The 13,903-nt window shown below is 42.8% G+C and overlaps 1 protein-coding gene across 1 annotated transcript; it reads left to right on the forward strand.

The window, feature by feature from the left end:
• The first annotated feature begins 10,747 nt into the window (after positions 1-10,747).
• Positions 10,748-11,492, forward strand: LOC149054516 (uncharacterized). Its single transcript, XM_089230106.1, has one exon. The coding sequence runs from the start codon at positions 10,788-10,790 to the stop codon at positions 11,490-11,492; it is 705 nt and encodes a 234-aa protein (XP_089086232.1). The 5' UTR covers positions 10,748-10,787.
• The last annotated feature ends 2,411 nt before the right edge of the window (positions 11,493-13,903 follow it).

Raw genomic sequence — 13,903 nt, forward strand, 5'->3', positions numbered from 1 at the left:
CTGTAACGCATGTCGAATATGAAAGACCGGAGCCCTATGTAGAGGATGTTAGTCTAGATGAAGTAAAAAGTGCTATAATTGGCCTGAAAAACTGGAAAGCACCGGGTACAGATAATATTCCAACAGAACTCATTAAATATGGAGGCGAGGAGCTACATGTAGTAATATACAGACTGTGCCAGCAAATATGGATGGAAGAACGGGTACCGGATAGCTGGAATGAGGCAATCATTATACCATTGTACAAAAAAGGAGATAAGACAAAATGTGATAATTATAGAGGGATATCGCTCTTGAACTCTGCGTACAAGGTCTTCTCTAGAATCTTACTAAATCGCATGGTCCCTTATGTGGAGGACTGTTTAGGTGAATATCAATGTTGTTTCCGAAAAGGACGTTCAACCACGGAACAACTATCCGTAATAGGCCAAATAATTGAAAAGAGATACGAATATCGGCAGAATATGTGGCAAATTTTTATAGATTTCAAAAAAGCCTATGATAGTATCCACAGAGAGAGCCTCTACAACATTATGTATGAGTTCGGTTTCCCAAAAAAATTTATATCCCTAACTAAAATGTGTATGGAAAACACGAAATACAGAGTGAGAACACAAAATGTAACATCAGAAACCTTTACAGTGGAAACCGGACTAAAGCAGGGAGATGCCCTGTCCCCGGTACTCTTCAATCTTGCTTTAGAGAAGGTAATAAGGGTACTACAGGACAATGAAGGTGGTCTACTAATCGGTCAGAATAAGATACAGATCCTAGGCTTTGCTGATGATTTAGATATAATAGGTGATTCACTTTCAGACGCACCCAACGCAGCCAGAGTGTTAGAAGAAGCGGCAAAAAAAATAGGTCTTGAAATTAACACTGAGAAAACAAAGATAATGGAACTAATTGAGAGTGGGGAGGACCTTAGTGAGTCGGAGAATTTAGCCTATGAAAAAGTTAGCGATTTCAAATATCTGGGGCTACATTAAGTACAAAGAATGATTGGTCAAAGGAAATAAGTATTCGGATAAACAAAGCTCAGAGAACGTTCTACGCACTGACAAAATTTTTCACGTCCAAAATGTTATCAAGGAAGACGAAAGCAAGATTATACGTAGCCATTATAAGACCGACGCTAACATATGGTTGCGAAGCTTGGACGACAACCAAACAAACAGAGAGAAAACTAAGGACTTTTGAACATAGAATATGGAGGAAAATATGTGGACCTGTCTTTGATGAAACAACGGGGAATTGGCGGAGGAGGTACAACAGAGAGTTGTACGATATGTTGGAACTAACAACAGTAACAAGCTTCATTAAAAGCCAAAGGATACAATGGCTAGGACACATAATGAGAAGGCGAGAGAATGAAATAGTTAGAGTGATATTGGAATGGAAGCCAATAGGTAAAAGACCAAGAGGTAGACCGAGAAAAAGATGGATAGACGTGGTAGAAGATGATTTAAAAATCCTTGGAGTCGAGAATTGGAGGGGGACAGTTCAAGATAGAGACAGGTGGCGAAGTGTAGTAATGGCGGCAAAAACTCTTAGAGAGTAGAAATGCCTTTAGAAGAGAAGAGAAGAGTAATGCATCTATTGTTTTAAGTGACCAGCCAGAAGCTTTTGCTAAAAAAATCATCTTCTTCACTTAATAATTTATTGAACATCCCATTCAGTAATTTATTAAAATCAGAGGAATTACATGCAAGTGTATTAGAGGTTTTAAATGCTATATCATGTACTTCTTGTGTGATAATTCGTTCATATACACTATCTACATATAAATTAAATTTTATAGATATATTGTCACCATTTTTCTTTTCATAATTAAGCTGAAAATAAATTAAATGAAAAAAAAAATATAATAAACAATAATAATATTATAATCACTTTATTAATATAAATCATACAATATTTAGCAAACCTAAGCAACTAGTTTTAAAAAAAAGAAATTAAAGAACTTAATTATTATTTAATAAATCATATAGGTATGATAAATGACAGTTTATACTTTTTTGACATCGATAACCTATATAATTTGATTCGTCGTAATTAGCTTTAATTTCTTTTTTTTTTAAATAAATTTTCTCTGGTCGACTTAAGGTTTGCTTTTTGGATTTTAATATTAATATCGTAGATTAATTTTTTAAATTTTTTCTCTTCTCTTTCACCATATTTCTCATTTTCAGCCTGTTGTCTCAATACTCCATTAATTTCTTTTTCGATGTATGATGTCATGTTTCTGTAAATTATATAGATTTTTGCAAACTATCTGCTAGTAATAAAATATTAAAATAGTAACACACATCATCATTAAATAATAATTGTTTTTATTTTTACAAGCAAAAAAACATAGCTATAAACATAAAATTAAAATCATAATTTCTTAGAAAAGTAAATGTCGTGAAATGTTTGAGAACGTATCATCATATCCATACTATATCTTTCTCCATAACAGACTTCCATTTTTCTAGCATAATCAATATATTTATTACCATATTTATTAAATATTTCTCTTTTCTCTCCATTTAAAGAAAATAATTTATCTCTTAATTGATTGATTTCAAATTTATTTGATGATGAACATATCCTGATTAAATAAATGTTATGTTTTATTTCTTTAATTTTTTTATTAATTTCTTTCGTTTCTAATATATTATTTTTATTATCTTCAATATTCCCTAATCTTAATGATTCCATGGTTTGTAAATTATATTGATATTTATTCATAAGTTTATCTTTGTTTTTTGAATCCATTGTCTGTAATATTATTTCAAATTCATTAATGTTCATACACAGTATGTTAAATCGTAGAAACATAGACGGAAAAATCTAATTATAAAATATGTTAAACAACTGTATTGTATATAATTTAATTTTTATCTGAATTAAATTAACTTTATAAAAATAAAAAAATTAAGTTTAAAAATGTAGGAACACATTTCATATATTACTATAACTGTGTTTAATGTTATATACTAAATTTATTTTTTCTCCTATCTAATGTCAAATGAATACATAAAATTCGTTATAGATAGACATATTTTTTTATATCTAATAGCAGACAGTCTTATTGAATACTTATTAGAATAAGAATATTATACTACTTATTTCAATTATAAAAACTTAGCTCAAATTGAAATATTTGTATGTAAATATTGAATATTATACTATGATAATATAACATTTTTTAATATTATTGATATCAAATATTATAAAATAATAAATATCGCGTTCGGTGATAATATTAAGCGGTGATAGTACAACTGTTCTATGGTGATAGAGACGGTATATATTTTAAGGTTATGTCGGTTAATAGTAGATTGCTGATGTCACGAACTAAGATATACAGGACTGGAAACGTCATGATCGGCGGAGCGCGGGGGATGGGTCCGCAATCGTCTAGCTAATCGTACACATCGATCTCGAGCGCCATCTATAGGACTAAATGTTACCAAATTACCAAGTTAATTTTTTATTTGCCGCCCAATTGATGTTCTAAACTTAAATCAATTTATGTTTATAATTATTTACTTAATTTACTTAAATGTACATTTTCGTTTATAGTTTGCTACTTTTTTCATTTGGAATTTTAAAAGTTTATGCATATTATCTAATTTTCATATATAGGTACCTAATACATTTTAATTACAAAATGCGTATGTGTTCTGTGGTAGGATGTACAAGCATAAAAAAAAAATCCAAAGTATCTTTACATAAAGTACCAAATCATTTGAAATTAGATTGGAATACTGTTGTATGTAAAGTTAACAATAAAAAAAAACCTTTGAAATATGTTTGCTCAGAACATTTCACTAGTGATGATTTTATGACATACTCTGTGCCAAGTGATATCTGCAGCAGTGTGAGTATCAGAGATGGTAGATCAATTTTAAATAGATATAAAATTTATATAGGTAATTTAGTTTTGTAACTTTGATATTTAAATTATACACAGTTTATTGGTCAAAGGGTGAAACCAGGTTTAAAGAAAGGTGTAAAACCTACAGTATTTGTCCATGAGAATCTAATTTCTCAAAGTGCTCAAAATAGTAAAAGTACTAGAGAATCTAATGTACAATGCCAGACAGAAATATTTAGAAGGGAATTATTTAGACAGAGGTATCATTTAAAATTAATATATTTTTATGCTTAATTGTTATGAAACAAAATATGTTAACTTCCAAATTTTAATGCTATAAATTTAAGGTTGACAAGATCAACAAATTAATTCACAAACATTTGCTACAGAACTAGACAATGAAGGAATATGTTCGAGTAAACGATTACGTTTAACCCATTCTAAAGTAAACATTTTAATTTGTTTAGAAAATATTATGTATTGTGAGAATAAATATTTTTGTTATTTTAGGAGTATGACTATTTTTCAAATTTTAAATATAATATAATTGAGAATATGACATTACCAGTAGGATGGAATTTATACAAAGATGAAACAACCATAATTTTATACAAACCTTTAATTAAGAACTTTAACTGTGAAGAAAATAAGAAACAATTAGTCATTGAAAAACAAATAGTTTTCAAAGATGATTTATCAATTGACTTTTATGTCAATAAGTCTTGTATTCAACCTGAAAGTATAGGAATGATTAAACTAACATATCCTATTGACGCGGTCCCGCGTAATAGCCGTTTGAATTCAAACGGCCTGTGCGCGGAAATCCGCGCCGTCTATTCTCTCTGTCAACCGCCAATCGACGGCGGTCGACACCGACACGCGATAAGCGCGCCTGGAGATGTCGACCGCCGGTACCGCGAACCGGCTTGTAGCAAGTCAGTTCCACGGCCGCGTTTTGAGTGACAACTACCAACCGCACCATCACCGTCCTCGCGCGTACCGTCTCTCATATTATTACATCTGTGATTTGTTTTTTTTTCCTACCGATAATATCAAAATAAAATATACACCACCGCACTTCTGCGACTTAAACAAAAAGTGTTTTTTTTCCTTGGTGTAAAACCGATCCACCGCATACATATTTGTGGTATCCGTCCAGGACCGCCACAAAATTGGCTCCCCGTACAGGAATCACCGGTAAGTAAACACTGTTTATCTTAACTTACCCCATACTACCCCCATTACATTTCCCTGTTGTGCAACTCGCGGAAAAATCCCCGATCCCATACGACGCAAACGTGGTTTGCAGGCGGTAACGGAAAAACCCGGCGTTACGTAATATAACCACAAAGCACGTAACGACCGACCGACCACGCCGCCCGACTTACGGACGCACCGATCTCAGCGCGCGCGACACCGCAAACACACGGAGTAGGATAGGTAGGAACGCTAGAGCGCGACAAAGTCACACAACCACCGCCAAGCACCACCACCCGCAACGTCATCCGCGATCACCCGGGACGGAGATACAAATAACTGCCGCCGCATTCGTAGTCGCGATAGTCGACCGGACAGCGCACACACGCACAACCGCGACATACGCTGCGAAAACCGGTTAGTGTAATCACCCCAGCGCGCACAACGACAACAGACCCACTGACCTACATTCGGACGGAAATAGCACCGATAAGCGGTCAACAGCACAACAACAACAACAATCGCTGTATAGTGTGTTTACTATTTTCCCCATCAACAACACCGGAAACACAGCCGGACGAGATGTCGGGAAAATACATAAACGAATTGACCGTTGCGGAGCTCCGCTACGAATGTAAACAGCGCGGGCTACCGAAAGGGGGCGCGAAAGACGCCCTCGAAATCCGGCTGACCCAGCATTTCGCGGACATGGATCTGCAGGCCAACTCCATCCGGTTTCAGCCGATGGAGACCATGAGGGCGGCCGCAAGTGACTCGGACACGAGTCAGACGCACCACGCCGGACCAACCGAGAACACAGCGGACGACCACACGGACAACCACCAGCCGCAGAACATCACCAACCCGCCGCCCACTCAAAACAATCAACAAGCCACGGACCTGATAAGGCGGGCCCGCGGCATACTGCAGGAGGCGCAGCAACCGACAACGACACAAACGCGTGCCGACAGTTTGGAGTCGCGACTGGCCATGCTCGAGAGCTGCATGATGCGTTTTGGTGACGACCAGCGTCGCATAGCAGAGACGATGCGACGCCTGGAGATGGGCATGTCTCAACAAACACCGGAACGACAACCGGAGGTACCATCACCGTCCCGCCTCCACAGCACGATGTTATCTGGACAACACCGGAGCACGCCGGAAACATCGGCGACCGATAACACTCGCACGGGCACACACACACACACAAACACGTCGACCACCACGGACCACGGATCAAGTTACACCGCGACACGCGAATCACGTGCCACGGATTATCAACGACCCGAACACGCACCCGACCGGTCAGTACGATTTGAAAACACGGCGTGTCATCACAATGCTCCAACAACAACCCACACATATGAACCGCGGCAGTCTATACTGATACCGTACGACGACGTACGTACAGCGAGATTTTCACTGCCAGAGTTCCACGGAACCACACCCGAGGACCCGGTGCGGTTCATACATAAGGCGGAATCGATACTATACCAGTCACGTATAGATAGGTCGGGCTGGACAAACATTATTGAACCGCAGTTAAAGGGCGCAGCCAGTACATGGTGGGACACCATCAGGTTACTGGACCTCACCTGGGATGAGTTCCGCGCAGAATTTTTAGAAAAGTTCGACAACGCGGACATACAATCTCGACTGCGGGCCGAGATAGTATCGGTTAGACAAACGTCGACGCAGTCACTGACGGAATTCGTGATTAAAAAAAATCAACTCGCGCGCCGCATCAACACCGGGCTACCTGAACCACAGCTATTTTTTTATAGTCAGTACGATAACCGGATTAACGCGAGACGAATACCGCACGCACATACGGCTGCAAAGACCAGCGACATTCGCCGACCTTCGCCGGATCGCTGGCATCCTGGATTACACACCGGAACAGACACCACCACCACCGCTATCTCGACCGCAACCGAAACCGGAATATAAAAAGATCGGACAAGCCCGTGCAACACGGCCGACAAACCAGCAGCGAGCACGGGACGGTACAGCTGGAAAGCCACTACCGCCCAACCCGTGCAAATACTGCGGAGGGCCTCACTGGAACAGTGACTGCCCCGGGTACACACCGGCGTCGGGAAACGGCAACTGAGTCGGCGGACATTTGTCCGCGCCGCCGTCTCACACACACACACACGCAACAACGCCACCACCAGCAACACTCGGCATTACGGACGGGGATATAACTGTCAAACGCGCATCAACAAGCTCGGCGTCATCAGATATATCACCCACCCACACACACAAAATTTCATTAAGTAGTAGGTCGTCATCACCACACACAAACACACAGACCACTACTATGAAATTCACGCGTGCACCGTTGGAACATACAAGTAGCACAGAGGCAACCGAACCGGACGCTCTGATAATGGCGGTGCAAACCGCTCACCAGAGCACCGGAAACGCGGTTCAGAACCAGTTGCCCCGCTACAGTACACAACCAACGACGAGGAACGAAAAGCGAACATGCCCCGACAAAATTCCGACCCCCGCGGTCGAGCTCGAATTTAGGTCAGGCTTCGTAACAGCGTTACTCGATTCACAAGCACAAAAGTCATATGTAAGCCCGAACATTGCACACACATTTGGCACACCACACCACGGACAATCCACACACGTACGAATGGCGGACGGACACACCACAATGACAAGTGGTACCGCCACATTCGTAGCCAGGATCGGAGACCTAACGGTCACTTTCACTGCAGCCATTCTGGACAACCTATACTGCGACATGCTCCTAAGACACGACTTCCTCATACACAACGAAGTCACCTGGGACTACACAACGAGCACGATCCACCTTGGTACACATAGGAGAACAACGGCATGCTGGAAGGGTCGGAAAAGCCACCACCACCCTACACCAGACATCGATAATTTGGTAATACATGGTGACATACACACGCGCGCGAAAATAACCGAAGTAATTCGCAACTACCCGGACGTTTTCAGCGGCAACGTGGGTCGCACCAGATTAATCGAACACGACATACTCCTGAAGAACCAAACACCGATAGCGCTCAAACCATATCCCTACCCGCAGGCAAAACAGGCCACAATCGACACCATGGTACAGGATATGGAACAACAGGGACTTGTGGAGCAAAGCACATCACCATGGGCCGCACCCGTCGTCTTAGCAAAAAAGAAAGACGGATCGCCCCGACTGTGCATCGACTACAGACGACTCAATGACGTCACTGAGTCCGACGCTTACCCAATGCCGGACCTCAATACGTTGATACGTCAAATGCGAGGCGCGAAAATATTTAGCATTTTGGACCTTAAGTCGGGATACTGGCAAGTACCACTTAACCAAAACGCTCGAAAATACACAGCATTCCGGACGCGTCGGGGTCTGTATCAATTCCGAGTCCTTCCCTTTGGCCTTAAGAACAGCCCCATGACCTTTGTACGTTTAATGAACGAAGTACTGAGAGGGTACCTGGATGAGTTCGTCCGCGTATATCTTGATGATATAGTGGTGTTTTCAAACACTACGGACGAACACCAGTGCCACTTGGACAAAGTTCTGGAACGTCTACAGAGACACGGGTTAACATGCAACACCGAAAAATGCAGTTTCGGATCAACCGAAATATCATTTCTAGGACACCTAGTCACCTCCGACGGCATAGACAAACAACCGGAGAAACTAGAAGGCATCATGCGGTTCCCAACACCAACCAAAGTTAGGGACCTACGGAAGTTCCTGGGTGTCTGCAACTGGTACAGCCAATTTGTCGACAATAACGCGGACATCGTAGCGCCACTAACAGACCGGCTCAAACAGGGTACCAAATGGTCATGGAGCGAGACCGAACAGGCGGCATTCGATACAATAAAACGCGCCTTGTACGACTCGCCAAAACTGTCGACACCGGATTACGGAAAACCGTTCTGCCTACAAACGGATGCTAGCGAAATAGGAGCAGGTGCCGTCCTTTTCCAATGGGGTGACAGACCGGACGAAAGACGGATAATCGCCTACGCAAGCAGGAAGTTTAGTGACACACAGAAACGGTACGCCGCGGTTGAACGCGAGTGTCTCGCGATAATTTGGGCAATCGACAAATTCAGACCATATTTGGAAGCTCGCCGTTTTGATCTTTACACGGACAACGCAGCACTAACGTGGCTCCACCGAGCAAAGAACACAAACTCCAAGTTAACCAGGTGGGCACTACAACTGGCTAACCTGGACTACCACACCACGCATGTACTCGGCGTACAGAACGAGGCGCCGGATATGCTATCACGGAACCCGGCACCCGGGCCACTGGTAGACGAGGAACACCTCGAGGAGCGACTAGTAGGGGTACCCACACCACCACACAACACCACTACTAGCGCACCGGCCGACAATCTGTTCGCCACTACGGACCCGGACAAACCAAACAACGACCACACCATCACACACACTATGCTCGCAACTTGGCAGGCCAACGACCCCAAAACACGAGACATAGTGGACAACGGGACACCGGACGAGCCGGCGCACAGCACCAGAAACGCCACGAGAAAGAATAGCCAATACATTTTTACCGACGGCCTTCTGCGGAAAAAGCTGGGCGAACACACACCCGTAGTCGTACCAAACGACAAAGCACAAAAGGTGATTTGGATATACCACAACCACGTCCTCGCAAACCACCCAGGTTGGAAAGAAACATACAGGGCGGTAAGACAGCGTTTTTTTTGGAACGGCCAGAAAAACGACGTCCGACTGTATGTCAAGTCGTGCCACATTTGCGCGTGTACAAAACCACTGAACGCGCGCGCAGATGACCCGATCGCCGCCAGAACACCGCGACACCCCTGGGAGGTAATCAGCATAGATCTCATGGGCCCCTACCCGCGTACGAGTAGGGGAAAACAATATTTACTGGTTGCCACGGATTTGTTTAGTAGATGGACCGAAGCATACCCGCTCGGAACAGCCACTACGAAGACAATAACCGAAACGCTTGAAAGAGAATTCTTTTCACGTTTCGGATATCCCCGTGTGTGTTTAAGCGACAACGGCCCACAGTTCGTATCGAATGACATGTGCAAAGCAATCGAACGATGGGGGGCCGAGGGCTGGACAACTCCGGTATATCATCCGAGGGCCAACCCAGTCGAGCGCCGCAACCAGGAAATAAAAAAAGGTCTACGCGCGCTACTCATCGACGGGAAGCACAACACCTGGAACACCAAGTTAGCCCCTATACTGTTCTCTATCAGGAATAGACGCAACGACCAGACAGGATACCCACCGTCGGTACTTGTCCTCGGCAGAGAGGGCAAGCGACCCGGGGACTGGGCACTGACTCGGACGGCGGACAACCAGATAGAGCACACAGATAGGGACAGAGCGAAACGGGAAAGTGCCGTACTGGACGTACCACCTGTAACAGGGGGCCAGACGGACACAAAATACCGAACAGGTGACATGGTGTACTACAAAGCACACCACCTGTCGAGCGCGCACAAAAAATTTCACGCCGGCTTCGCACCGAAATAGTGGGGACCGGTGAAGTTACACAGACGCGTGGGCAAAGGCGTGTTCCTCACGGACCAACAACCCGCACTCAAAATCCACGTGTCCTGTCTCAAACGGGCGACCATCACAGCATAACCCCACCCTACACCGACCCACCCACCAACAAACCCATAACTAAATCTAACAAATTTTAGTCGGAACAACAGCCCTACCATGGACCAACAACGGCCGACCACACCGCCAACCGCCATCCAACAAGCGGCCGAGTTGCTGGAACGTAGCCAGCAACTACTGAAGGCGGCCAGCATGGAGGAGGCGACCAACACCACCACGGCGGCACGGGTACGGCGGATGTCAACGGCGCAGCTGCAGCGGGATCCGGTGTTGTGGGCTGCCTACACACGGGGGTGGGAGGACCGCACCGAGGTATTCAAGAGAGCAACAAGCGGCGCTCCCACAAACGTGCTACGGCCAAACAGGTCACGCAGTCCCAGACGGGCGGCAGTACCGGCAACGACGCGAACGACAACCACGTCACGACCGGCAACAACTTCACGACCAATCAGGCCGCTGCTGCAGCACCCGGTACCCGCACCACGGCTGTCCAAACAACCAACGGCCGACGTAGGCAGCCGTCTCGCGCCAACCACGCAGACGCCAACAGCCGTCACCTCCACGTCAACACCCGTACCAGCCTTCAACGCCCGTCAACGCCGGAACCAGCAGCGCCTGCGGGACCATCGGGCGAAAAAACAACAAGAGTCCCAGCAGTTCCGCCTGGAAAAACCGGCACCAATCACGGCCCCCCCCAACCAACTACCCGGCCCGCACCGCGACCACGGTACCGGAGGTAGTGATACCTGCCGGAACAGCCGGGACCACGGAGCAACCGACCACCGCCTTCTCACAACCCGTTGATATGGAAATATCAGCGGAAGAGGAGGCGGAACTGTTGGACGGGCCGGACACGCACCTTGGTGACGAGGGAGACATGGAGACCGTGTTCGATAACACGTTCCATAGTCTCCCGGCGTCACCTCGGCGGCAGTAGACACGCCGGGGCCACGTCCGCTATCACCAGCCGGAAACACGTGCCGGAACCCCGGAAAAGTGCCCACAGCCGACATCGGCAATCACTCCCCAGACACCGCCGGGTCACGTCCGCTGTGATCAGCCGGAAAACGTGCCCGCGGACAAGGTGTCCACCACAACCACACTCCAACACCCACACCACCGCACCACCGATACTGGCTGGCACACCGCCGTCGTTGGCGGTTTGGGGGGGGAGTATGACGCGGTCCCGCGTAATAGCCGTTTGAATTCAAACGGCCTGTGCGCGGAAATCCGCGCCGTCTATTCTCTCTGTCAACCGCCAATCGACGGCGGTCGACACCGACACGCGATAAGCGCGCCTGGAGATGTCGACCGCCGGTACCGCGAACCGGCTTGTAGCAAGTCAGTTCCACGGCCGCGTTTTGAGTGACAACTACCAACCGCACCATCACCGTCCTCGCGCGTACCGTCTCTCATATTATTACATCTGTGATTTGTTTTTTTTTCCTACCGACAATATCAAAATAAAATATACACCACCGCACTTCTGCGACTTAAACAAAAAGTGTTTTTTTTCCTTGGTGTAAAACCGATCCACCGCATACATATTTGTGGTATCCGTCCAGGACCGCCACACTATTACCATAGAATATATAGAACAGGCAATAATTACTTTTGATTGAAAATTAACATGTCAAGGTGGACCTAAACCTATTGATTATCCCGGTACCTAATTATAACAATACATTTTCTATATTGTATAATAACTTAACTTTTAGTTCTTGGTGAAAAAAATCTAACACAACTGATTTTATGTTTAGGAATACATAATATGAAAAATGCTTATCTTGAAAGCAACTATTGGCGCCACATTAAATGTCCTATCCTAATAGATGAAAAAAAAAAGGTGCCATTATTGTAATACATTGTTTTCTTACTTAAGACGTCGCAGATGTAGGTCTTTGATTACTAAAAACAAATATATAGGTTCTACACTGACTCCAACACGTCGCAGTGTGTTGAATAAAATTATGAAAAAAAAAAAATATTTACAAAAATGTAATTTAAGGTAACATTTTTAGAAAAAATTAAAATGAAATTATACTACACAATATCAGATACCAACTTATAAATTATAATGTAATATAGTTATTATATTTTTTATATGCATTTTAGATTTCAAACAAAAATATCAAAATAAAACACTGAATTAGAACATTCCCATGCCAAAATTAAAAATATGTCTGTCTCTTCTATAAATGAGTTATTAGATTCAAAAAATTTGAATGATCCACAGAAGTTAATTATCAAAGAAATAATTAATACAAGTAGAGCGACGATCCCAAATAATAAACGTTACAGTGAAGACTGGATTTTATTATGTATTTTATTAAGGATTCGGTAATAATTATTTAATATTGAGTTAAATATGTAAACTAATAGCTAATTCAATTTTTATAGGTCACCTTCTACATATACATTTTTAAAACAACAAGATATTTTACCTTTGCCTTCTGTACGCACCACACGTAAATATTTATCACTTGTTAATACAAAATGTGGATTTGACAAACAATTTTTCCAATTATTAAAATAGAAATTTAGCATGCTTACTTCCAACCAAAAGCATGGCATGTTAATTTTCGATGAAATATGCGTACGAGAAAGTATTAGTGTAAACTCTAAAACTTTAAACTACTCTGGATTAGAAGATTTTGGTGAAGATGTGCAAAGCTCAGGGTTAAAAGCCAATCATTGTTTAGTCTTTATATTTCAAAGCTTAGCTGCCAATATCTCCCAGCCAATAGCAGTATTTGCTTCTAGGGGCCCTGTAAAAGGTAATATTATATTACTTAATATATTATGTATAGTTGTTGTAATTTGTCAATTTGTCATAATATTGTAATACGTAGAAATACTTAATAATAATCTAACTCAATTTATGTTTTGTGTTTTCTATGTTTTGTTCTCTATATCCTCATGCAATTTAACATTTTAAGGCCTGTGTTTTGGGTATTGCATGCAGCATGCTGATGTTTCAAGAAACATTTGATACGTGTAAAATAAATGATTTATAATTTATTTTATAAATCTACCGTCTTTATACTAATCTAAGGTACCATGTTCTATATTCGATATTTGATAATAACATGCAATAAGTTATTTTTTAATGTAAAATATATGTTTTAATAATATTTAGTTTATTATTTGATTTTAAATGTTAATTATGAATAATACTCAGTTTTAAATAATTATGATAGGTATAGTTCTTGCTC

Source organism: Diuraphis noxia, unplaced genomic scaffold, assembly GCF_037042655.1.
Source record: "Diuraphis noxia isolate RWA-SAM2 unplaced genomic scaffold, SU_Dnox_SAM2 contig0006, whole genome shotgun sequence".
NCBI lineage: Eukaryota > Metazoa > Arthropoda > Insecta > Hemiptera > Aphididae > Diuraphis > Diuraphis noxia.

Coding starts and splice junctions, on each gene's coding strand:
- LOC149054516 (XM_089230106.1), top strand. CDS start 10,788: ATGGACCAACAACGGCCGACCACACCGCCAACCGCCATCCAACAAGCG.